This window comes from Gorilla gorilla, chromosome 12, assembly GCF_029281585.2.
Source record: "Gorilla gorilla gorilla isolate KB3781 chromosome 12, NHGRI_mGorGor1-v2.1_pri, whole genome shotgun sequence".
Lineage (NCBI taxonomy): Eukaryota > Metazoa > Chordata > Mammalia > Primates > Hominidae > Gorilla > Gorilla gorilla.
This window is the reverse complement of record NC_073236.2, coordinates 95,534,048-95,560,929: the sequence shown is the minus strand read 5'-3', so window position 1 is coordinate 95,560,929 and position 26,882 is coordinate 95,534,048. Positions and strand designations below refer to the sequence as shown.

Here is a 26,882-nt window from a genome sequence, read left to right as displayed (position 1 = left end):
TTCTGTCTAGATTAGAACCATTGTATCTCCCTACTCCACAATGTACTGTGGAAGGTATGGGCATAACCAGAAAGTTTTTCAGAAAGGATCTCTGGGTCTCTGGAAATGCCCAGATTTTGGTTAAATACCGATTTATTTTTAATAGAATGGAAAGAGGCAGTTTTAAAAACAGAAGATTTAAAGGCCGTTCTTGTCAGTGGACAGCCTTTTTCTGAAAGGATTTTAATGATGGTACCTTTAGTTCCTCTGATTTTTATTTTTAACACACTGTATCTTTTTACTTCTGGATGAGTTAAGTAAAGAAGTATTGATGGTTGTCAGTGATCAAATAGTAAGTGGGTCTAAAATTAATGTATTTGTCTTTGAACTCTAAATGAAGCAATTCTGACCTGTAGATTTTTGAGACAAGCATACGCATATGTTTGTTGCCTGACTAGCTAATAAAAACAGCATTTTCCCCAATTATAAAAAAAAAGGTATATACTTATTATTGGAAAAAAAATCCAGATGATGAAGAAAATATAAAGAAACACCCAAAATTTTGCCATCCACCCTAAGTCAGCTACTTTCATTGTTGTGGTGTATATTGTTCCAGTCTTTTCTGCCTGCCTGCGAGTGTGTGTATTTTTATAAAACCGAGATGATTATACTTGTTATTCTACAGCCTGCCTTTTCCAAGAATATATTGTAGAGAGATCTCCATGCCTATAAGTATTGATCTGTATCATTTTTCTTGGCTGCGTAGTATTTTATTGAAAGAATGAGGTTGTGAGGGAATAGCCAAAAAATCTATTAGGTCTGTAATTTGGACTAAGGAAAGAAGTTTGTGTTAGTAGATTAACTCACTTATCCATTGAAAGGATGCTAGTTTTTGAGAATTTTGACTCGACCCTTCTGAATGAGGTTTAAATATTTCTGGTGGTATATCTTCACTTGCTAGCTTTTATCAATTTAGAGTGATTAAATGTTCATGTTGATGGTGTTAAAAGATTCTAGATGGCATCCTAGAATCTCAGAAATGAGGAATGATAATAGACAAGAAGTTGGGGCCCATGATTCATTCAATGTTAATGGAAGCTGACCATCATAGTTCCTTCTAATGGAGCTGCATTCAAATTGAAATCAGTTTGGAGGTTTGAATTGAAACAAAACAGACTTAAAATTATTTTTGAACCTTTGAAAGTTACTTATGGAAACCTTCATTTCTGTTTAACTTCGTAATTTTGTCTTTCCATTTATTTGTATTGTAAAAGCAAGGGTTAGCAATAAGATCAAATATAATTACTTTGAATTTACTCAGAAAAATTGTAAGTTAAAAATTCATGGAAAGCACTTAGCGATTGCTCAGTAGTTACCTGCTTTAAGAGGAGAGGAAACATTAATAAGGAGATGTTTCCCTGATAAGAGATTTAAATGAAGTCCTAGTTTTTTCTAACACCTCCATCACTTGTCATACTTTCATAATTTATAAGCACTTTTATCTTAACTCATTAAATCTTGGGAGGTTATCATAATCATAATCGTGGTAGTATTAGTAAATTATTGCTTTCTGTAAGCCAAACGCTATTCTAAATACTTTACATATTTTAACTTATGTAATTTTCACAACCATATGAGGTAGTTAGGATGACGAGGTCAGGAGATCGAGACCATCCTGGCTAACACAGTGAAACCCCGTCTCTACTAAAAAATAGAAAAAATCGGCCTGGCGTTGTGGTGGGCGCTTGTAGTCCCAGTTACTCAGGAGGCTGAGGCAGGAGAATGACTTGAACCCGGGAGGCGGAGCTTGCAGTGAGCCGAGATCACGCCACTGCACTCCAGTCTGGGTGACAGAGCGAGACTCCGTCTCAAAAAAAAAAAAAAAAAAAAAAAAGATAAGCATTTTTCAGGGTTGCCAGTTAATATTAATCTGTAAGTGTTGGATGACTGTGGTCAGGTATTATCCTATTTAAATTAGGTATTTAACTCGAGGGGAGAATGGGAGCTAAGAAAGCAACCCTCCCATTTTATTTCCAATGCTGGCATTTATGGTGTTTACTGCCAACTAATTTCGGGTTGTTTAAAATGTGTAACTTCCACGTGCATAGCTTTTCATAACTTGTAAATGATACATACTTATTAATCCTCATAGTAACTTTCTGAGGTGAACAAAATAAAAGTTATTTTAATTTGCAAGTACGGAAATGGAGGTTGTTTGATATTAAAAGATATCCATAAGTCATATACTTGGTGAGTATTGAGGCTGAGACTAGTTTTCTGACTCAAGTTTAGTATTTCTGTTAACAATATTTCCCAGAAGGGTCTGATAAAATAAAGAAGAGTGGGTGTGGGTGTGGGTGTGGGTGTGGGTGTGTGTTGGGGGGGGGTGTGTGTGTGTGTCTGTCTGTTTCGGTTTTCATGGTCTGAGAAATTTTTCCCCAAGGGAAACATTAAGACTAAATTTTTTTTGTAACAAATACAGAGATGTTTGAAGTAAAGTGATTCCCCTTGATGTTTCTGCTTTCCAGTCTCATCTCACTTAGGGAACCACTGCTCATGGTTTGCTGAATATCTTTCCAAATGGTTCTCTGTAATTATTGATAGAAATGTATAAACATAAAATAGGATTTTTTCTTTTTTTCTATTTTATAGAAAAAGATCATGCTATGTTTGTTACTTTGTCACCTGTTTTGTTTTTCTTAAATTATAAAAGTCGGTATTCTTTTAAATTGTTCTTTTAAAACATTATTTGATTTTCCAAAATTTCATTTATATACCATCTACCAGAAGCCTATTTATTTTAAAACATGAGATAGTACCTCATAGTTGGATAAAATTGAGGGAAATTATCATTTTCCAAAGGCAACATCATTCTATATTAATTTATATAACATAGAAAATGTAACCCCCTCAATAATTGTTTAGCTCTAAACTCAGGAGAATTGCTTGAACCTGGGAGGCAGAGGTTGCAGTGAGCTGAGATCGCGCCTTTGCACTCCAGCCTGGGCGACAGAGTGAGACTCCGTGTCAAAAAAACAAAAACAAACAAAAAACTGTATCAGATTGTTTTCTGTTTAAGTTTAGGTGCCCCTATTTATGGCAGGGGCACTGGCTTCTTTGATCTAGTACTATGATTATTAAGAGTGTTAACTGCTGTGCTGTTGTAAAAAGTAAAAAGAACATGTAATCAATTTTTATATGCAGAGCTAATTTCTTTAGTTATCCAAACTGGATTTAGAAAAAAAATGTTTTATTTATGGACTTAGTGAAAACTTTATACTGATTATACAAGGATGATTTGTCTCTAAAAAACAATGGCAGAAAGGAAAGGACCTTTTCTGTTGCTGTATAACAGCTACTGAAACATATTCATACTTGGTGTTTAGGGGAAAGCCATCTTTACATAGAAATAGAAGCCAGCCAGGCTAGGTGGCTAAGAAGCAACATCACTGAAATCACACATGCCTGAGATGTAAATATAAATTATTTCCCTTAAATGTCTTTGGAGAACCATAAATTTATTGGAACTCTCTTTCAATTAATTTTCCAAAAGTATTTATATTTTATAACTTACAAAAATCGAATGGAAATTAGATAAGGAAATGTTCCACAATGCTCATGTTGTTGTTACCAAAACTAAAAAGGGTTAAAAGAAATTAGATTTCTAAAAGTGTAAGGTGTTAATTCCGTTTATGCGTAAAATTGCTTTATAAAGTGTAATTATGCTTGATTCTTTTTTTGTTGTTGTTGTGTTTTAGAAACGGTGTCTCACTATGTTGCCCGGGCTAGTCTCAAACTCCTGGCCTTAAATGATCCTCCTGCCTCAGCCTCCCAAACTGCGGGGATTACAGGCAGCCACCATGCCCAGCTGTTTGATTCTTGAATATCCATGGTGTACTTTAAAATTATTTTTAATTAAAAATTTTTGCTTGAACTGCCCTTATGACATTTATACAAGTATATTCATATAACCAAACACATACAGTATTTCTAATATAAAAGTTTTGGTGGGTTTCATTAAGGAATGAATTAATTTGGCCAATTTGGAAATTCTTGTTTTTCCAGATAACCGGGAATCTAATGAAATACTCATGTTGGTTCCTTGTTCCAAAGCACAACAATCTGTGACAAGTTAATTTATTTTGAAGTCTTCTGAAGACCCAACCTTCACTGCCTTCAAACTTTACTCCCATTGAATTAGGAGGTGAAGGCAGAAGTTATTCAAGGCCACCTGTCTTTTGGGCTGTGTCATGTAGGTTCTGAAAGGCACAAGTCTGAACCGAGCCATGCCTGCCTAGATTCTAACCATAATAACTGAAAAGACTAGAAAGGGTGTGGTCTCGGATTCTTTCACTTGAGTTGGCAAATTTGGCAAACACTATCAGACAAAATAGCCTACCACCTCCATTGACTTTGTTTTTTAGAGTGAACAGAAAAAGAAAGTTTGAAAAAAATCATTATTCCAAGAACAGTTTCATCTGCTCCTGCTCTTAGAAACTCAGTTAAAGTAATATACCTTTAGAAAAAATAATGAGAACGTATTTTTAATTGATTGCACATAATCTCATGGTACTAGAGTAGTATATATTATATGCTTTTTTTTTTTTTTTTTTTTTGAGAGAGTGTTGCTCTGTTGCCCAGGCTAGAGTGCAGTGGTGTCATCACGGCTCACTGCAATCTCCACCTCCCAGGCTTAAGCGATCCTTCCACCTTAGCCTCCCGAGTAGCTGGGACCTGGGACTACAGGTGTGTGCCACTAAGCCCAGTTAATTTTTGTGTTTTTTGAAGAGACAAGGTTTTGCCATGATGCCCAGGCTGGTCTGGAACTCTTGGGCTAAAATAGTCTGCTCGCCGAGGCCTCCTGAAGTGCTGGGATTACAGCCATGAGCCACAGTGCCTGGCTTTATGCTTTTTTTTTTTTTTTGGAGACAGAGTCTCTGTTGCCCAGGCTGGAGTACAGTGGTGCAATCTCAGCTCACTGCAACCTCCACCTCCCGGGTTCAAGTGATTCTCCTGCCTCAGCCTCCTGAGTAGCTGGTATTACAGGTGTGCGCCACCATGCCTGGATAATTTTTGTATATTTGTTTAGAGATGGGGTTTCACCATGTTAGTCAGGCTGGTCTTGAACCCCTCACCTTGTGATCTGCCCTGCTCAGCCTCCCAAAGTGCTGGGATTACAGGCGTGAGCCACCGTGCCCGGCGTATGCTTCCTTTTTAACATAGGTAATTTGTCATGGTGTGGTTAAAAGGGAGAAATAAAATATGTCCTTAAATTAGCTATTTTAGCCACTTTATAAAGATTCTGAAACTACTTGCAATCTGATGTCTTTTCTTTTAAAAGTTATCACATGACTGCAGTTGGATCTCAGTTGTCCAGTTACAGTCCACCCTGTTGCTGTGCCCTCTGAATAGTTTCTTGTATTAATAGTTGTGGGGCTGGGCGCGGTGGCTCATGCCTATAATCCCAGCACTTTGGGAGCCTGAGGTGGGTGGATCACCTGAGGCCAGAAGTTCAAGACCAGCCTGGTCAACATGGTGAAACCCTATCTCTACTAAATATAAAAAAATTAGCCGGGCCTGGTGGCCGTCACCTGTAATGCCAGCTACTCAGGAGGCTGAGGCAGGAGAATTGCTTGAACCTGGGAGGCGGAGGTTGCAGTGAGCCGAGATCGCGCCATTGTGCTCCAGCCTGGGCAACAAGAGCGAAACTTTGTCTCAAATAGTAATAATAATAATAATTGTTTAGGTTAGCATTTTGGGTATTCTGCCGAATAACAATTTTCAGCTATGTTAAATTCATGGAGTCGTAGCATTGCTCTGAGGCTACGCTGGAAAGCTAAGCTGGAAAACATTTGCATATGTGTTTGGGAGGATCCATTGTGGACTTAAGCCAGCTTGGGAATAGACAATCTTGAGTGGGAAATAGTTTAGAAGATTTAATATGTATTGAAGATATCTTCATTTCTCAGACTGGAATGGCTGTGGGTAATAATAGTTCACCAGAATTAAAAATACAGAAATGCTTACAGATCTACCCATACCTAGACACCTTGTTTCTTCAAGTTGTGTTTTTAGTAGTTCATTGGAATAAAAATGAATGTGTTAAACATAAACGTTCTGGATGATTAAATAAACTATAATTGCTTAAAGTATTTTGAAGTAAATAATAGTTGACTGTAGAAATACAATTTTTTTTCTTTTTTTTCTTTAATACACAGGGAAGTCGAGATAACATGAGTATTGTACTAGTTTGCTTTTCAAATGCTCCCAAGGTCTCAGATGAAGCAGTGAAAAAAGATTCAGAGTTGGATAAGCACTTGGAATCACGGGTTGAAGGTAAGACAAATGCTTTTTAAAAATATAGACAGGCCAGGCGCAGTAGCTCATGCCTGTAATCCTAGCACTTTTGTCGCCTGGGCGACACACCAAGGCTCTGTCTCAAAAAAAAAAAAAAAAAAAAATTTAGAGAGGGAAAGTATTCTTTTTCTTTATCAAATGAGTATTTTAAAATTTCCTGGTCAGGCGCAGTGGCTCACACCTGTAATCCCAGCACTTTGGGAGGCTGAGGCGGGCAGATCATGAGGTCAGATCGACACCATCCTGGCTACACGGTGAAACCCCGTCTCTGCTAAAAATACAAAAAATGAGCCGGGCATGGTGGCACACACCTGTAGTCCCAGCTACTCGGGAGGCTGAGGCAGGAGCATTGCTTGAATCTGGGAGGTGGAGGTTGCAGTGAGCCGAGATTGCACCACTGCACTCCAGCCTGGGCAACAGAGTGAGACTCCGTCTCCAAAAAAAGAAAAAAATTCCATAGGACAAACAAGTATTTCAAAACAAGTCCTTGAAAAAACACATCTATCTGTCTAAAATTTACTATCTTGGACCAATGTTTGGGGATTTATTGACAGGGAGAAGACAAATATGTCTGTTTCACCACCAAAGAGAAACATAATTTGAAGGTAGTTGGTTAGAGCTTGCTGGTTTATTTTTTTCTTTCTTTTTCTTTTCCTGCGTACATTCCTAGTAGTAAGTGGAGAATCCAGTGAAATTTCCCCTAACAGTGTCATGAAAAGCAAGTACTCTTAATTCCACTAATGCTAATTCTCCCTTCTCGGGTTAATTATCGTTGGAATTCATTACGGTATCCTTTCCCTTTTATTGATAGAGTTAACATTAGTGTTTCAAAAGATTATTTTACATATTTTTTTAAACTTCATTTGGCAATAAATTTTTTTTTTTTTTTTTTTGAGATAGGGTCTTGCTCTGTTGCCTAGGCTGGAGTACAGTGGCATGATCTCGGCTCACTACAGCCTCAACTCCCTGGGCTCAAGTGATCCTCTCACCTCAGCCTCTCCCAAGTAGCTGGAACTACAGGCACGTGCCACCACAGCTGGCTAGTTTTCTTTATTTTTTGTAAAGATGAGGTCTCACTGTGTTGCCCAGGGTGGTCTCAAACTCCTGGACTCAAGCAGTCCTCCCACATTGGCCTACCAAAGTGCTGGGATTACAGGCATGAGCCAGCACACCCAGCCTAATAATTTTAAACATACAGAAAAGTTGCAGAAGTATTGCAGGAGCTCCCATGTACATGTAGTATCCTTTACCTAGATTCCTTATTTGTTTATGTAATACCACGTTTGGCTTATCTCTATATATACTTTCTGTAACATTCTCATTTTCTCTCTCCCTCCTTCTTTCCTTCCCTCTCCACCTCTCTCTCCTCTTATTCCCCTGCCGCCCATATTACTAAACTTTTTCCTGAGCAAATCAATTGAAAGTTGCAAATATGATATATCAGTACTACTTAATAAAACGAAGATTACGTGACACTACATAACTGTAGTATATCCATAAAAATTAGGAAATTGACCCAGCACGGTGGCTCACACCTATAATCCCAGCACTTTGGGAGGCTTAGGTGCACGGCTCACGAGGCCAGGAGTTCGAGACCAGCCTGGCCAACATGGTGAAATCCCATCTGTACTAAAAATACAAAAATTAGTCAGGCGTGGTGGCAGGTGCCTGTAATCCCAGCTACTCCGGAGGCTGAGGCGGGAGAACTGCTTGAACGTGAAGGTGGAGATTGCAGTGAGCCGAGATCATGCCACTGTACTCTAGCCTGGATGAGAGAGCAAGACTCCATCTTGGGGAAAAAAAAAAATTAAGAAATTAACGTTGATACAATATTACTGTGTAATCCACAGATCCCATTTAAATTTCCCTAATTATCCCAGTAATGTCATATGTAGGTCCAGGATACAGTCTAGATTAGAGCATGTGTGCTGCATTTAGCTGTCATGCCTCTTTAGTCTCCCTCAATGGAAAAAGTTCCATAGTCTTTTTTATTTCTGTTGACCTTGACATTTTTCAAGAGTACAGGTTTGTGGAATGTGCAGCTTGGGTTGGCTGATGTTTCCTCTTGATAAGATTTAGGTTATACATTGGCAGGAATACTGTGGAAGTGATTCTAGATTCTTCTCAGTGCATCACAATCAGGGAGGCATGTGATGTTGATTTATAATGTTAACATCGTTTGTGACTTGCTTGGGTTGTTGTCTTTCAGGTTACTTAATTAATATGTTATACCTAATAAGTATTTAATAAATATGTTATACTTATTCATAAGTATTCTATGGGGAGGCACTTTGAGATTGTTAATAACCTATTGCTCATTAAGATTTTAGCAGATAGTTTTAGCATCCATTTGCGATTTTTGCCTGAAGAATGATAGCCAACTGGTGATTTTCTGATTCTGTCTTTTTTTTTTTTTTTTTTTTGTGATTGGAGTTTTGCTGTTGTTGCCCAGGCTAGAGTGCAATGGCGTGATCTTGGCTTACCGCAACCTCCGCCTCCGGGGTTCAAGTGATTCTCCTGCCTCACCCTTCTGAGTAGCTGGGATTACAGGCATGTGCCACCACACCCGGCCAATTTTGTATGCTTAGTAGAGAGGGGGTTTCTCCATGTTGATCAGGCTGATCTCGAACTTCCTGACCTCAGGTGATCCGCCCGCCTTGGCCTCCCAAAGTGCTGGGATTACAGGCGTGAATCACCGCGCCTGGCTTAGTCATTCTTTTTATATGTATTAGCATTTTACTGCAAGGAAAAATGTTCTTTTCTGCCTGTTTGTTTATATGAGCACAGACTCACGGATTCCTGTTCTACTCATTGTATTATCAACTGTTTCAGCCAATGAGAGCCTCTTAAAACTTGTAGCGTCTTTTTGTCCTGCCTGCAACTATACAGTACTACAGGATTTATTATAGTTTTCTCCCTTTTCATATTTATAACTCTCTTCTACAGAAAGAAACCTGTCCTCTACTGTCAACCCAACAAATCTGTCACAGCTAACTCTCATGCATATGCCTTCCTCACTCCAAATTGCCCATCCCAGTTCACCCTATAGCCATCCTAAAGCTATGCTTACTGTGGTTAGGCATGAATATCCCATTCTGGACCAATTTGTGGCCACTATTTCCCCCTCCACTCCCTGAAAGATTTGTTTTGCTTAGCTAAGCAAATCCAATCGTGTTGGACAAAATTACTCAGGAACAAGAGAAGGGAGAAGCTAGTCTGTTTATCTTTAACATAATTGCTGATATGTTTGAGTTTAAATCTGCTGTCTTCTGTGTTTCATCTATTTTTTTTTATCCTCCATTCTTGCCTTCTTTTAGATGTATTCCAGTTCATCCTAGGATTTGCTTATTAGTTACACATTCTTTAAAAAATTCCATTTAGTAGGCCAGTCATGGTGGCTCACACCTGTAATCCCAGCACTTTGGGAGGCCGAGGCGGGCAGATCACGAGGTCAGGAGATTGAGACCATCCTGGCTAACACGGTGAAAACCCGTATCTACTAAAAATACAAAAAGAAATTAGCCGGGCGTGCTGGTGGGCGCCTGTAGTCCCAGCTACTCAGGAGGCTGAGGCAGGAGAATGGCGTGAACCTGGGAGGTGGAGCTTGCAGTGAGCCAAGATCCTGCCACTGCACTTCAGGCTGGGCGACAGAGCAAGACTCCGTTTCCAAAAAAAAAAAAAAAAAAAAAATTCCATTTAGTAAAAAGGAAAAAATTTAGTGGTTACCCTGAGAAAATGAAAATTTTTCAGTCTTAAGGCCCTTTTCTTTTTTTTTTTTTTCTTTTCCACTTTCAACCCTGAGAAGCTAAGTATCATAATCTTAATATAACCTTTTGGTTTTGTATATGCTGTTTTTAAGATATGAAATTACTTTTTGTAAAGTTAGATTGTCAATCTTTTTTCTTTTCTTTGTGGGAGGACTTTGATATCATACCAAGCTCTTCCACTCAAGGTTACATAGTTACCTGTATTTTCTCCTAACACTTTTATGTTTTGATTCTTTTTTTTTTTTTTTTGGATAAAATACATTTGAATGATATAACTTATGATGATGGTATAGTAGTTTGTTGAATTTGGCCATTTTGTATATAGTATAATGGCTTTGTTGAATTTGGTCATTTTGTATATAGTAGGCCACAGTAATTGGTGAGAGTTTTGAAGTGTGAAGATGTGTGATTTCTAATACGTAATTACAATTAAAAGTATAAAACCAAGAAGAGAGTCTTTTGCAAATTTGGAGAATGGGGATTTATCTTTTCTGTCTCTACAACTATCTAGCTATGCACCCTAAACAATGTGCTTAAAGTTTTTTGTGCACCTACAATTTCCTCAGCCCTAAATTAATCTTGTTTTTAGGTCTCAATGCTTTTGAGTCTCAATGAGTCCTGCTTTGAGGGTGATGAAAACGTGAGAAACATGTAAGAACACATTGAAGATTATGTCAGATGCGGTCATATTCCTACTGATAATATCATTAAGAGGAGCTGTTTTTATAGGAGTTAATATTTAATGATAAATTGTAGTATATTGGGGTTGCAGATTGCTGACTATAGTTTATCAGAAGGTGGGAGGAATTCTCTTAGTTTCCTTCTTCCTCATTCATGAAGAAACTGGGTAGTTTTTATTTTAGGAAGAGCTCTCTAGTTTGGTCGGCTGGCTGTTATGTGAACTTATCCAACTTGCTTAACCCCTCAAGGCACCAGTTTCTTTATTGGAAACTAAAGATAAAAACACCAACCATAGAGTTTTTTGTTTTTTGAGACAGAGTCTCGCACTGTCACCCAGGCTGGAATGCAGTGGCGCGATCTCGGCTCACTGCAAGCTTAGCTGCCCGGGTTCACACCATTCTCTGCCTCAGCCTCCCAAGTAGCTGGGACTACAGGTGCCCGCCACCACGCCTGGCTAATTTTTTGTATTTTTAGTAGAGATGGGGTTTCACTGTATTAGCTCAATCTCTTGACCTCGTGATCTGCCCGCCTCGGCCTCCCAAAGTGCTGGGATTACAGGCGTGAGCCACTGCGCCCGGCCCCATAGAGTTTTTTTTTTTTTCTTAAATAAATTGTTACAAAAAAAGCTTATTGATGACACTTGTTAAAGATGGTAAGGCAGATATTTTTTCGCGGGTGGCGGGGGGCATGGCAGTAGATATAGGGACCACTATGATAGAATCTTGCAGTGGCAGAAAGAAATTAAACTCAACTTGGGGTCCCATAAAGATAAGTGGAATTTATAACTAGGGAGCTGAGTGCTTGAAGGGAGTGTCAGTGGATGGAAAATTATTACTAAGAGGAAGCATCAACATAAGGGGTTTCTGGCTAAACTGACTTGATAGCATGGCAGGCCAGGCTAAAATATCCAGAGTGGTCCTATATCAAGTGTGTGGGGGTTTTCAGTAAACTGACTGAGCAGGATTCTCATTCAGCCTGGTTTCTGCAAGGACAGAGAGGGAGCCTAAAGGTCTCCTAGTCAGAAAGAACTCAAGAGTCTTGCTGAAGGTTTGGTCCAAGCAAAGAGTTTTTGTCAAAATAAATGAGAATTATGTTTGTTAAGCACCTATTATGGTGCGTAGCACGTAAGTCCTCAGCAAATTGTAACTTTATATGAACTCTTAACTTCTGTAATAGCCACATTTTAATTTCTTAAAGATGTGGTCAATTCAGTTTAACATGAGTTAATAATTTAATATTAATTTTCTTCTGCATAGTTAGTAACTTTCTAAAGTATGTATTATATAGGAGAGATAACAAATATGTAATATGATCTCTAGGGCCTGTAGCGAATAGTTATTAATCAGGAGACAAAATTGTTAGCTAGGCAGCCACTACAGATCAATTTAAGTTGGTACTTAAAATGTAACTTCACAGTAGCTTACACCTATAATCCTTGGGATGCCGAGGCAGAAGGATTGCTTGAGACTAGGAGTTCAAGACCAGCCTGGGCATCATAGAGCTACAAAAAAGGTTTAAAGATTAGCTGAGCATGGTGGTGCACACCTGTAGTTCCAGCTACTTGAAGACTGAAGCAGGAGGATCACTTGAGTCTAGGAGTTTGGTGTTACAGTGAGCTATGATGGCACCACCGCACTCCAGCCTGGGACACAGAGTCAGAACGTGTCTTTAAGAAAAAAAAAAAGTAACTTTTTATTTGTAAAGCAGTGTTCTTCAGGAGCATTGTGTTTCTTCTGGGGTTTTAAATCATGTAATATAACATTAAATTTTGTGGTAAATACATTCTGGTGTACTTGATAAATCTGTGTGTATGCTGTTAATGATGGCTGGTCAGGTGGGAAAGGAATAATATTAAAATAAACAGGGAATAGTAGTTCACCTAAATTGATGAATTATATATTTAATGATTGCTTTCTACATACTGGTTTACTCAGTGTTTATTGAACATGTGTCACTGAGGATATAGCAGAAAAAGAAATCTCATGGAATTTGTATTCTAGTAAAAACCTATTTTTTTTAAATAGAGAAATAAAATAGAGTAAGTAGAGAGCAACAAGGAATATTGGTTAGAAATGTCTCTGTGAGGAAGGACGTTTGAGCAGCCCTGCATGGAGAGAGAATATCTGAGGGAAGAACATTCCAGGCATTGAGAACAGCAAAGACTAGGAGGGAATGTTCTTAGTGAGTGCAGCTGGGTTAGAATAAGCCAGTAGAAAACTAGAGGAAAATTAAGAGGTTTGTAGGAGGCGTATCATGTAGCGTCCTGTAGACCCAAGTGAGGACTTTGGACTTTGACTTGTGGGAATTCATTGGAAGATTTTGAGTACAAGAGTGATTTGTTCTTTTTTCCAAAGGATCTCTCTTAGTTGCTGTTTGGAGAAGAGATTGTATAAAAGGGACAAGAGAAGCCAAAATACCGATTAGAAATTATGCATTAATGCATGGTAGTGGCAAATTGGACTAGAGTAGAGGGGTGTAAAAATGTCTGGAGACATTTTTGGTGTCATAGCTGAGGGGGTGCCACTGGCATCTAGTGAATGGAGGCCAGGGATGCTGCTTAATATTCCACAGCACACAGGACAGCCCCCACAACAAAAAAATTGTCTGGTGTAAAATGTCGGTGTTGTTGATGTTGAGAAGCCTTATACTATAAGACACAGATTTAAGGTAGAAAACTTACCGTCCTGCTTTCATGAAGCTTGCAGTCTATGACCCAATAAACATCGTGTATATGGGAGTATATAGCATTATGGTATACAGTACATGTCATGCATATGGGAGTGTATTGCAGTGTACCTACTCAGACTTAGGTCAGAGAAGGATTTGAGAATGTGACATATAAAATTGAAACCTCAAGGATGAAAATAGGCATTCATAGCTGGGCGTGGTGGCTCAGGCCTGTAATCCCAGCATTTTGAGAGGCTGAGGTGGGTGGATCACGAGGTCAGGAATTCAAGACCAGCCTGGCCAACATGGTAAAACCCCATCTCTACTAAAATACAAAAATTAGCTGGGAGTGGTGGCACATGCCTGTAATCCCAGCTACTTGGGAGGCTGAGGCAGGAGAATCACTTGAACCAGGGAGTCAGAGGTTGCAGTGAGCTGAGATAGCGCCACTGCACTCCAGTGTCTCAAAAAAAAAAAAAAAAAAAGGACATTCACCATACAGAGGTGTTGGATTAGAGTGAAAAGTGTTCCCAAACCAACAAAAAGAGTATGTGAAGATCTAGAAGTAGAAGTCTTTGAATGGATCCTTTGGAGATGAGGGAGGCAGGGGCAGAGTTGAAAGAGTAGTGAAAGTCAACGTAAGGGTCTTGTGAGGCATGGTAAACAGTTGTTTCGAAAGTAAGGCCTGGGCTGGGTGTGGTGGCTCATGCCTGTAATCCCAGTACTTTGGGAGGCCGAGGTGGGTGGATCACCTGAGGTTGGGAGTTTGAGATCAGCCTGACCAACATGGAGAAACCCCGTCTCTACTAAAAATACAAAATTAGCCAGGCATGGTAGCACATGCCTGTAATCCCAGCTACTCGGGAGGCTGAGGCAGGAGAATTGCTTGAACCCAGGAGGCAGAGTTTGCAGTGAGCCAAGATCACGCCATTGCACTCCAGCCTGGGCAACAAGAGTGAAACTCCATCTCAAAAAAAAAAAAAAAAAGCTATAGAATGTAACTATTTCAGGTAAGTATCAACTTGTAAAAATGATTTTTAATTTCTCCCCTTTTTCTTATAATTCTTATCTAGCTAAACTTTTATTATCCTTTAGTAATGGCATTCATAACTTTTATATTGTTTTTACTTAATATTAGATCAGAAGTATTTTTCCATATAGCTGTTACTGTATTCATCAAGACACCTATTTCGTAATTTTTAGTGATTATAAACCATTTCACTCAATGGCTACACCAAAGTTTTTAACTGTCCTCTTGTTGCTGAACATTTAGTTTGTTCCAGTTTTTGCTTTTATGAATAATGCTGGAATGAACATACATATGCAAATAACTGTTTTTTCTTTTTTCCCCCTGCATAACAATGTTTCAGTCAATAAGTAGCTTTTTGTATTACTTTTTAAAAATTTTTTGTGTGTTGATGGTAATTTTTTTAAATATATTTTAAAATAGGTACTACCAAATAGTATCTCTTGTTTCACTTCTTGGTGAGTACTGGCTTATCACATTAATTTAGGAACTTTTTTTAAAAAACCTACAGAGATTATGGAGAAGTCTGGCGAGGAAGGAATGCCTGATCTTGCCCATGTCATGCGCATCTTGTCTGCAGAAAATATCCCAAATTTGCCTCCTGGGGGAGGTCTTGCTGGCAAGTAAGTAGAACAAAAAGCTAATTTTGAGTTCGTTCGTAATTAGTAATTAAATAATTTGGGGTAAGAAAACTTAAATCAGAAGTACATCAATTATCTAGAGGTGAAATGGGTTAGTGTTTCTTATATTAGAGAAGAACTCTTAAAACTTCATCCAAAAACGATTTTTTAAAAGGAATTATCTATCATACTCTTTGAGTATGAAGGTCCTTCTTTCCTTGCTAAGGAGTACAAATGGATTGTGCAAAATCAGATTCTGAGAGTAAAGTGTAGAAGGTATGTTCTTGACAAGTATAGAGTGTAGCAGTTACTTTTTTAGTGTGGTCAGGATGAAATATTGAGATATTCACAAGCTTAAAATTCTGTGTAATTTAATAAAACTAAAGCATTTTTTTTTTTTAGGCGTAATGTTATTGAAGCTGTTTATAGTAGACTGAATCCACATAGAGAAAGTGATGGGGTAAGTTTTATTTTATTTCATAAGCATTTGAAGTAATTTCACAATATAAATACTAAATATGAATACATTCACATTAACGAAGTCTATAATAAATTATAGTCTGTAGTAAATTACTACTGCTTTTCATTTTAAAGTGTCAGTTAAAGTTTAAGAAAATGTATTGAAATGAAGGTAGAGATAAAATTTTGTTTTGTAGATAGTTTTGTTGTCACTTTCTGGGCATCAAATGACCTTTTTTGTTTGGGCTGTCTTTATTTCTTCTCTATATGTCTGCTTTTCCTTCTTCTCCTTTAAACCTTCATTTTGAGGCAAGAATGCTCTTTTAAATATCTCAATTTCTCCTCCAGCAGGCTGCTGCCATCACCAGAAGTTAGTGATAGTGAGTGAGTTGTTATTTTAATAACTAGACCTTTCAGTACCCCTGTATGCCCACTTGGAATACCCGAGAATAGTTTTTTTCTAATATTATTGTTGTATTATGGGTATATGAGTGTTGAGCTGAGATAACCATTTCTGTTGTACCTTGCTGTACTTCATCAGAGCAAGACTCTATGCCTTTACCTTTTGTTTTGCTTTTCTTCGAAATGTCAGTGAGCTGCCAGCTGCCCCTCTATATTGTTTTGTTTTGTTTTAGTACTATTACCAGGAGACAGAAGTGTCCTTTTTTTTTTTTTTTAATCCAAGTTAGTTCAAATAAGTATTTTTCTCTTGGGTTTTCAAGTTTTTATGTCTAAAAATAAATTATTTAATTTTTAATATATATGCTTCAAAGCTTTAAGGGAACCAAACTTAGAAATGAAACTGATTGGGAGGAAGAGCCCACCTCCAGTCTCCAGCTCCTCTTGGCAGGTTGAGAGAGAGAGTATCCATTGGCTAGAAATCATATGTCATCTCAGTTGCATTATTTGCTAGGATTCATTGTTGCACAGCAATATAATATAATTTCTTTTCCTTAACAGTAAAAGTTATCCTGGCAAAAAGGAAAATTTAACAATTAATATAATTTTAGTGAGTCATATAAAAGTGATGCTATATATTGCTAATTATAATTTATATCTTGGTCTAGAGCAGTGATTCTGAGTCTTTTTTTGTGGCAGGTTCCTCAAAATATTAAGAATCGTACCCAAGGCCGGGCACGGTGGCTCATGCCTGTAATCCCAGCAGTTTGGGAGGCCGAGGCGGGCGGATCACCTGAGGTTGGGAGTTCAAGACCAGCCTGACCAACATGGAGAAACCCCGTCTCTACTAAACATACAAAATTAACTGGGCATGGTGGCGCATGTCTGTAATCCCAGCTACTCGGGAGGCTGAGGCAGGAGAATCGCTTGAACCCGGGAGGCGGAGGTTGCGGTGAGCCGAGATCATGCCATTGCACTCCACCCTGGGCAACAAGAGCGAAACTCTGTCTCAAAAAAAAAAAAAAGACCCAAAGCTGAGAAAATTAATTTAAAAATCCAAATATTTTATGTGATCCATCAGAGAACCCTCAAAGAAATGAGTATAGGATGTTGACATGACTAAAAGGATGGTGGTAATTTGGAAGGTTGAGAGAAGAGAATCTTACCTCTTCAGCTAGATTATAGATTCTTCAGGGCATCCACTACCTTGATTAGAGGAAATAAGCCCTCAGAAGACAGTTATTGATTCATTATTAGCCATAGAAGTACTCCCATTTCCTCAGGTGTTTCAAAGTGCCAACCCTCATGTGTAATCTTTAAAAATACATATATATATACCTTGCTGGATTTTGGGGTCCTTCGTAGTCTATTTTTACTCCAAACAAGGTTTTCTGTTTAACATGTACCAAGGATAACTTTTAAATTTTTTAAAAAGAAAAAATGATTACACATAGTAGCTACATAAACAGGGAATAAATAGGCAACGGAACTATGAACCTGGGGGGAAATGCTCAATATATAAACCTTACCTTAAATAGATTATTATTTGGCTATAGAAATGGGATATATGTACTTAATTACCTTTATACATAAATGTTCTATCAACATCAGCAGATCAAACACTGACAGTGTGTCGTATAGTGGATTCACAGAGGGAGAAGACTAGAAAACTTAAGACATGACCCCACCTGTGTGTCTAGTGCAGCTTACACTGTAGTTATAAACACACCTTAAATGATCAAAATATTTCGTATAGCTTGGTAACAAATAAATGACAAAATCCAGAATGTGACCATTGCCATGTGACTTGGACAGTGATTGCTGTAAAAGTTCAGCTACTTAAGCAGGGGGAAAGTCAGCTTCTTAGAGAAAAGATAGTATTTGAAGAATGATTTGAATGGTAGAAATGACATGAGGATGATGACCTTTCAAGTGGACTAGAGAGGCAAGGACAAAGTATAAGATATCTTCAAAAGAAAGGACATCTTTTTTGGCTAAAGCAGAGAACTGTTGTGGTGAAAAATAAGAATTTAGGTTGCAGAGGTACTTGCTAAGAGACCAGCCTTTTGAACATCATTTTAGGGTAATGGACCACCTTATGTTTAGAGCATAAGAATGATAGATTCAAAAAAAATCTGTGGTATTTTAATCTGTTAGAAACATTTACCGTATTAGATTAAAGAGATGCAGGCAGTCAGGTAGTTGTGAAATAATTACAGAGACCAAATGGTAACTGTAAACTTATTATCATTACATAGATATGTGGATTAAAGGAACTTTACTTGTTTACTGTGAAAACTGACTTTACAGCCTAGAATTTTAAATGGGGAAATATTATATGCCTTTCACAATAATCACTGACTTAGAAAAATGTTAAACTATAATTGCAAGTAGCAGAAATGTGCTGAAAAATACCGCAGAAGGAGAAAGAATGAAGAAAATACAGACGTGATTAAATTCTGAGCTCTTAACTTGACCCATTGTAGCAAAAAGCTAGCCGCAAAGGTGCTCCATAAATGCTTCTTAACAGTGTGGATGATGTCGCCAGGAGCTGGATGTTAACTTGCGGGGTGGGAAAGATGAAAGTATGGTAGAACTACAGAAGAGGAGAAAGTTGGAAGGTATTATAAAAATTAAGTTTTTTTTAAATAACAAAAATTATTTTTGTTTAGATATTTAAACAAAGAATTCTAGCCAGAGTTAAATCAGAGGGTTTTTTTAGACTCCTGAATGTCTGTCTGCTTTATGTCGGAGAGAATTGTTCTGTTGTAAATGATTATAAGTAGTACCACTAGAAATAGGGATTCATTCATTTTTCTTATAATTAAGACAAATCTTTTAAATAAATATTTTTCAGAAAGTAGAGTTGAGTATAAGTCATAAATTAAGTAATTTTAATATATATTCAGAAAGGTTACTATTTAGGGGAAACTTCTTAAGTTCTTTACTAAATTTGTTTTTTAATATGTGTTCCATACTAAACTGACTTTTTAGAATGTGTTCCATCTTCTTACCACAAACAATATTGATATTTTCCCAACTTTTAAAATACAAATTTGTAACAAAGAGTTTAGCAGGGATTCTTAGTCTAGGGATTCACGAATCCCCAGAAATCTTTTGGAAAATTTCCAGAAAAAGCAAAACTACATTTTGCTGTAAGTTGTCTTTATATTAGACAGGGCTCTGGGATCACACTCCTTCCCTTTTTCTAAAATGCTAGTTTGTGTTTTATAATTAGAATATAAATTCTGTGAGATCTGGGACTTCATCTGATTCATTTATGTCTATAGTCCAAGCACAATCCTGGCATACGGTGAAAGCTTAGTAAATATTTTTTGAATAGGAAATATTTGTATTTATTCATTTCTAGTAATTTGCTTAAGGCTGTCCTTAAGTCATATATTTAAAAATTAATTTGAGGTTACTAATTGGTATGAAAGTCTGTATTTATAGTTTTATACTTTCATGCAAAAAGTTCTTCCCTTGAAAAAGACTCATAATGCTTTTGAATTAATATGCCACTGATCAAGTAGTTGCATAAGTTGGTAATTTTCCAAGGGTAAAGTTGAGCAGGGGGGTGACCTGTATTTACCCAGCTCCTACTTGTGCCAGGCTCCTTATTTATACACACACAGAGTCATAGGTAATCTTCTCAGCACCCTTCTTTTACACATGAGACTTAGAGAGATGAGGTAGTTTGCACAGGTCACAAAGCTAAATAAATCATGCAGCCAGAATTTGAATTAGTCTGACTCCTATTCTCTTTACATTATTCCATGTGGCCTCTTTAAGGTAGAGATTATGTATGTCTGTACCCCACCTCTGTCTACCATGCAGGAAAAATCATTTCCCATTCTTTTGTAAATATCATGTTTATTAGTCTTAAGATACTCTATTTTATTGATTGAGACAGGGTCTCATTCTTTGTCCCAGGCTGGAGTGCTATGGCACCATCATGGCTCTCTGTAGCCTCAACCTCCCAGGCTCAAACGATCCTCCCAGCTCAGCCTCCTGAGTAGCTGGGATTACAGGCACACAGCACCACACTCGGCTAATTTTTTGTATTTTTTGTAGGGATAGGGTCTTGCTTCATTGCCAGGGCTAGTCTTGAACTCCTGGGCTCAAGTTATCTTCCTACCTCAGCCTCCCAAAGTTCTGGGATTACAGACTTGAGCCACTGCATCCAACCACAAGATAATCTGTTTTTAATGGTAAATATTTTATAAAGTTGTTGAAAGGAATGAGTTAAGCCCAATTCCTTGTCAGTTATTTTTCACTTAAATACACATATTTATCTTAATCCAAAAACGGTTTAAGGCATTTTGATCTTAGAGAAGGGAAGGAAAAACAGGACAGATTAGTCTCTTTTTGAGCCCAAAAGAATCTCTGTATTGTTTTCACATTATTAAATTTTGCATGCATTTTTCTGTTTTACTTCAAACAGATAAATGCAATACCCATAGCTGCTTTTACATTTTTATATCACAGTTTTTAGAACTATGTGAATATTAGTTTTTTCATATTTACTTTTTATTCACTTGTCAAAGCATTGCTATGGAGAAGACCTATACTGTTTGAAAATGCAGGCTGGGCGCGGTGGCTCATGCCTGTAATCCCAGCACTTTGGGAGGGCGAGGCAGGAGGATCACGAGGTCAGGAGATCAAGACCATCCTGGCTAACACGGTGAAACCCCGTCTCTACTAAAAATACAAAAAAAAAAAACAAAATTAGCCAAGCGTGGTGGTGGGCGCCTGTAGTCTCAGCTACTCGGGAGGCTGGGGCAGGAGAATGGTGTGAACCTGGGAGGTGGAGCTTGCGGTGAGCCGAGATTGCACCACTGCACTCCAGCCTGGGCAACAGAGTGGGACTCTGTCTAAAAAAAAAAAAGAGAAAATGCACTAACATTAGTCACTATGTTTTTAAGGTATGATTGACATAACACTTACCTTTGCTATGTGGTCTTGACCATTCAAATGACACTGTCTAAAATTATTCATTAAATTTGACATGATTCTTCAAGTAACATGTAATTTATTAGAGTCTTCATTAGTCATCAATTGTATCACATTTTGTCATATTCGAGAATTTTTAGTTTAAAAATTTTTTTGTCTGACAAGCAACGCATAGGACTTCACAAGAAACATTTTTACTAGTGTTTACTTTTTCTCTACTGTTATAAGTAGTCATTTTAAGAATTTTGGTTATGGGCTGGGCACAGCAGCTCACGCCTGTAATCCCAACACTTTGGGAGGCCAAGGTGGGCGGATCACAAGGTCAGGAGATTGAGACCATCCTGGCTAACATGGTGATACCCTGCCTCTACTAAAAATACAAAAAATTAGCCGGGCGTGGTGGCAGGCGCCTGTAGTCCCAGCTACTCGGGAGGCTGAGGCAGGAGAATGGCGTGAACCCAGGAGGCAGAGCTTTCAGTGAGCTGAAATCGCGCCACTGCACTCCAGCCTGGGTGACAGAGCAAGACTCCGTCTCCAAAAAAAAAAAAAAAAAAAAAAAGAATTTTGGTTATGAGAGCTGTGTTTCAAAAGATAAATATTGCTGCAAATAAATATTAGCTGGTTAAATTTTATTTTTTTAAATGTGCTTAGTTCCCTTCCTTCCCCCTCCTATTACTACTCTCTGCTTGATTTATCTAATTTCTATGTCTTATTTGGTGTAAGTTAGTATTTTCATCATGAGAGATTCGATTTTTAAGCTATGTTAGTCTAGCTGATAGTAAAAGCTTAAAAACTAGGGTGGATGGGAGATGTCCTGAATTCTCATCTCAGTAATTGCCTTCCATTTACTTTACAGAATAATTGTAAACATCCCAGCTGATATGATAGTTTAATCAACATAAGTAGTGTTCTATAGTTTTATTAATTTTACTATATTAAGGAAATATAAACTTCAATATGAAATAACCTGTGGTGTTCTATAATAATTTCACCAATATTTCTTTAGTAAGAGTCTTACCTGTATGAGGTACTTCCTATGCAAAAAAGGTCACTCGCCATAATGTATTCAACAGAGCGCAAAGATAGACATTGATGTTAATTATACCTGTGCACAAATCAGAGCTCTGCCATTTACTCAGATTGTCACCATGACAAATAACTGAAACCTCTCTGAGCTTTAGTTTCATCACTTATAAAAATGATAACTGGAGTCCTTACTTTGTAGGGTACCTGTGAGGATTCAGTAAGATTATGTATATAAAGTTCTTAGCACAAATATTATTTTTCCTTCCCTAGATGGTAGGAGGACATAGAATGGAATATGAAATTGTCTTTACTCTAAAAGAGTTTGCAGTCTAAGTGGAGAGTCTTGTGAACCGTTGCAAGGTAGAGTTAATTGCTATAATAGATGTGTAAAAATAGGTGTGCTATATCAACTGTACGAGTTCAGATAAAGAAAGTGCAGGAACCTAGATAATAGGTTTCTCTTCTAATATTAATGAAAGCCCATGAGAGAGTTACATAACAGTGTTTGGAAAAATCAAATGTAATGGCTGGGGAAGAGGTTTCAGTCCTCTATTGTCTATCCAGAGTGATGAGAAAATGTAATTTGCCATAAGATAAAATGACTTTTAAGTGTGGTCATTAGCTAAAGTTCTTCTCAATTTAGTGATTCTGTAATGTCAACCATTGCAAATCCATGTCTACTTGATTTATTGGTTTGGTTTTCTTTTGCTTTTTATTTTTTTATTTTTCATTTTTTGAGACGGAGTCTCACCCTGTCACCGAGGCTGGAATGCAGTGGTGCAATCTCGGCTCACTGTAACCTCTGCCTTCCAGGTTCAAGCGATTCTCCTGCCTCACCCTCCCAAGTAGCTGGGATTACAGGCATGCACCACCACGCCTGGTTAATTTTTGTATTTTTAGTTGAGATGGGTTTCACCATGTTGATCAGGCTAGTCTCGAACTCCTGAACTAAAGTGATCCACCTACCTCGGCCTCCAAAAGTACTGGGATTACAGGCATGAGCCACCGTGCCTGGCTATGGTTTGGTTTTAGTATGTCTTTTTTTTTTTTGAGACAGAGTCTTGCTCTGTCGCCCAGGCTGGAGTGCAGTGGTGCCATCTCAGCTCACTGCAAGCTCCGTCTCCCAGGTTCACGCCATTCTCCTGCCTCAGCCTCCCAAGTAGCTGGGACGACAGGTGCCCGCCACCATGCCCAGCTAATTTTTTGTATTTTTAGTAGAGACAGGGTTTCACTGTGTTAGCCAGGATGGTCTCGATCTCTTGACCTCGTCATCTGCCTGCCTCAGCTTCCCAAAGTGCTGGGATTACAGACCTGAGCCACTGCGCCCGACCTAGCGTATCTTTTAAAAAGCAACTTCTCTTCCCCAACTGTCACTACTATAGCAATTCACAGAAATACAGGTGATTAATAATGTAAGTGTCAGTTGGAAAGCGAGAGGTACTTTATCTGTTGAACTTGCCAAAATTGACCCAAATACGACAAATGGAACAACCTTTCATCCAACCTTATTAATAAGTCCACGTCCAAATAGAGTTATGCCATTTAGTCTATATCAGTGATTCTCAGCCCTGGCTGTATATCAGAATTACCTGTCAGGCTTTAAAAGAACAACCCAAATCCACTGAATCTGTGTATTTTGAAATGGAACTTTGGCATGTGTGCAATTTTAAAAGCTCCACAGGTAATTCCAGTGTGGAGCAAGGGTTGATAATCACTTTATGTGTAAATCTTTGAAGCAGATTTTGTTTTAATGTCCTGTAATTTTTTTTTAATAAAATGGTAGGTTTTTATCTTGTTTTTTTTTTGGTTTGGGGGTTTTCTGGGGGAGAGGGTTGTAGGCCCTGCATTAAAAGGTCTTTGTGATATACCATAAAGTAGAAAATTTCCTCTTAAAGACTGACAAGGTTTATCATTAGAGTATACTTATCACATGTTGTTCCATCTCAACCCTTCCTGAATAGATTAAAAGGGAAACTATTTATTTATTTATTTATTTATTTATGAATGAATGAATGAATGAATGACAGGGTCTTCCTCCATTGCCCAGGCTGGAGTGTAGAGGCATGAACATGGCTTACTGTAATCTCAACCTCCTGGGCTCAAGTGATCCTCCCACCTTAGCTTCCCAAGTAGCTGGGACCAGAAGTGTGTGCTGCCACACCTAATTTTTTAAATTTTTGTTTTGTAGAGACAGGGTCTCCCCGTGTTGCTCAGGCTGGTCTCAAACTCCTGGGCTCAAGTGATCCTTTCACCTTGGCCTCCCAAAGTGCTGGGATTACAGGCATGAGCCACCAGCCCTGGATGAGAAACTTTATTTAGGGAAACATGTTTTAAGTCCACATAATAAATTTTGCAATTAAATGACAGCTAATATGCTTGTTGTGGAAAATTGGAAAATTCAAAGAAAATAAAGTATCTAGAACTCCCTACCTATTATCATTATATTGCTGTATTTCCTTTCTTTCCAGGTATTTTTACATATGCTAACATGAACAGATACACAGACGTATATGTACCCAAAAAGCATGGGCCATACACAGTATCATCTTTTTTTTTTTTTTTTTTGGAGATGGAGTCTTGCTCTGTCGCCTAGGCTGGAGTGCAGTGGGTGTGATCTTGGCTCACTGCAACCTCCACCTCCCGAGTTCAAGCAATTCTCCTGCCTCAGCCTCCCGAGTAGCTGAGATTACTGGTGCACACACACCATGCCTGGCTAATTTTTGTATTTTTAGTAGAGATGGGGTTTCACCATGTTGGCCAGGCTGATCTCGAACTCCTGACCTCAGGTGATCCACCCATCTCAGCCTCCCAAAGTGCTGCGATTACAGGCATGAGCTACCGTGCCTGGCCTAGTATCATCCATTTTTTGCCATGAGGATACTTCCCCGCCCCATCCCCACCACCACCCCGTCTGAGGCAGGAAAACAAGCACTTTTTTTTTTTTTTCTTTTTCTTTTTTTTTTTTTTTGTTTTTTGAGATAGAGTCTCACTTTGTCACCCAGGCTGGAGTGCAGTGGTGCCATCTCGGGTCACTGCAACCTCCACCCTCCGAGTTCAAGCGATTCTCCTGCCTCAGCCTCCCGAGTAGCTGGGATTGCAGGCACCTGCCACTGCGTGCTGCTAATTTTTTGTATTTTTAGTAGAGATAGGGTTTCACCATCTTGGCCAGGCTGGTCTTGAATTCCTGACCTCGTGATCCACCCGCCTCAGCCTAACAAGCACTTTTTTTTTTTTTTTTTTAAGAGGGTCTCACTCTGTCGTTCAGACTGGAGTTCATTGGTACGGTCATGAGTCACTGAAGCCTCAACCTCCTCGACTTAGCTCAACCTCTCGCCTCAGTTCCCCAAGTAGTTGGGACTATGGGCGTGTTCCTTTTAAACATTTTTTGTAGAGATAGGGTCTCATTGTGTTTCCCAGGCTGGCCTAGAACTCCTGACCTCAAGCAATCCTCCTACCCCTGTCTCCCAAAGTGGTGAAATTGCAGACATGAGTCACTGCTCCTGGCCAATGAGGGCAACTTTTTAAAAAATAACATTCATCTGCTCTCATTTTTCTAATAAAACATTGCCATTTATTATATGGCTTTATTAGTGTTATCTTTGTTGCAAAAGTATATGTAATAGTCTCCAAAGATGGTTAAGAGTTTGTGCCACATCAACTGTATCAATAACCTATTTTGTATTTTATTTTCCCAGTATTTTAAGATGAAAACTTCCAAATGTATTTAAAAAGGGGATATGATATGTTAGAACAGCTGTATATTGTCTGTCTAGATTCAACAACTGTTAACATTTTGCCATAGTTGCTTTATTTTTCTTTCTATATCTACTGTTTTTTTTCTTTCTTTGAACCCTTTGAGAGAAAATTGCAGACATCATATTTTACCTGTAAACATTTAAGCATGCAGCTCTTAAGAATGAAGATATTTTTCAGTCAGGCACGGTAGCTCACACCTGTAATCCCAGCACTTTGGGAGGCCGAAGCAGGCAGATCACCTGAGGTTGGGAGTTCGAGACCAGCCTGACCAACATGGAGAAACCCTGTCTCTACTAAAAATACAAAATTAGCCGGGCGTGGTGGCACATGCCTGTAATCCCAGCTACTTGGGAGGCTGAGGCAGGAGAATGGCTTAAATACTCGAGGTGGAGGTTGTGGGGAGCCGAGATCATGCCATTGCCCTCCAGCCTGGGCAACAAGAGTGAAACTCCATCCCCAAAAAAAAAAAAGAATGAAGACATTTTTCTATATAACCATAATACCATTATTATACCTAAGAAAATTCATTTTTTAAAATTTATTTTTAATTTTTGTGGGTACACTGTAGGTGTATAAAATAATAAATTGTATAATATCGAATATCAAGTTTAAATTTCCCTAGTTGTCACTAGAATGACTATTATAATTGTTATTTTGAATCCCAGTCTAATCAAGTTTATCAATCAAGCACATTAAACAAGTCTTTAATCAGTCAAGCCCCTCACCTGTTTTTTTCCCCTTGAAACTGACTTTGAAGAATCTGAGCCAGTTTTTTACAATACGTCCTGCATTCTGAATTCATATGATTGTTTTCTCATGTGTGCTCTAACTTGATCCTCTATTCCCTTTTTTCCTGTAAACTGGGAATTAGCATTATTAGATTCATTCTAAACATTTTTTGGCACGAATACAGGACATGACTGTACTTTATAATGCATCATATCAAGAGGCACATAATGTAAAGATATCTTTATTTTAGTCTGTTGGCTTAACTGTGATCAGCTTGGATGATTAGAGCTTGTTCTGTACAGTATTAAGTAGTTACTATTGTAGAAACCTGTAGATTTTCCAAAATTCACTAAAATATGAAAGGATTGAGTAGTTTATTATTCATACTGAGAATACTTAATTTATTTTTATCTAGAGATGTTTTTATCAGAATAAGAGCAAAAAGTAAATACAATTTTTATC

The 26,882-nt window shown here is 38.1% G+C and overlaps 1 protein-coding gene across 5 annotated transcripts in view; it reads left to right on the top strand.

Annotated features, from left to right (window-relative positions):
• Nucleotides 1-26,882, top strand: part of PPM1B (protein phosphatase, Mg2+/Mn2+ dependent 1B) — a 79,791-nt gene that overhangs the window by 38,420 nt on the left and 14,489 nt on the right. For 4 of the 5 annotated variants that reach the window (XM_055377809.2, XM_055377810.2, XM_004029156.4 and 1 more), the window contains exons 3-5: nucleotides 6,198-6,315; nucleotides 14,990-15,101; nucleotides 15,501-15,558. In XM_055377809.2, coding sequence (XP_055233784.1) covers nucleotides 6,198-6,315; nucleotides 14,990-15,101; nucleotides 15,501-15,558 — 288 coding nt within the window. Of the gene's footprint in view, nucleotides 1-6,197; nucleotides 6,316-14,989; nucleotides 15,102-15,500; nucleotides 15,559-22,205; nucleotides 22,990-26,882 lie in introns of those variants that run through there. The other variant, XM_063695911.1, reaches the window with a different exon arrangement.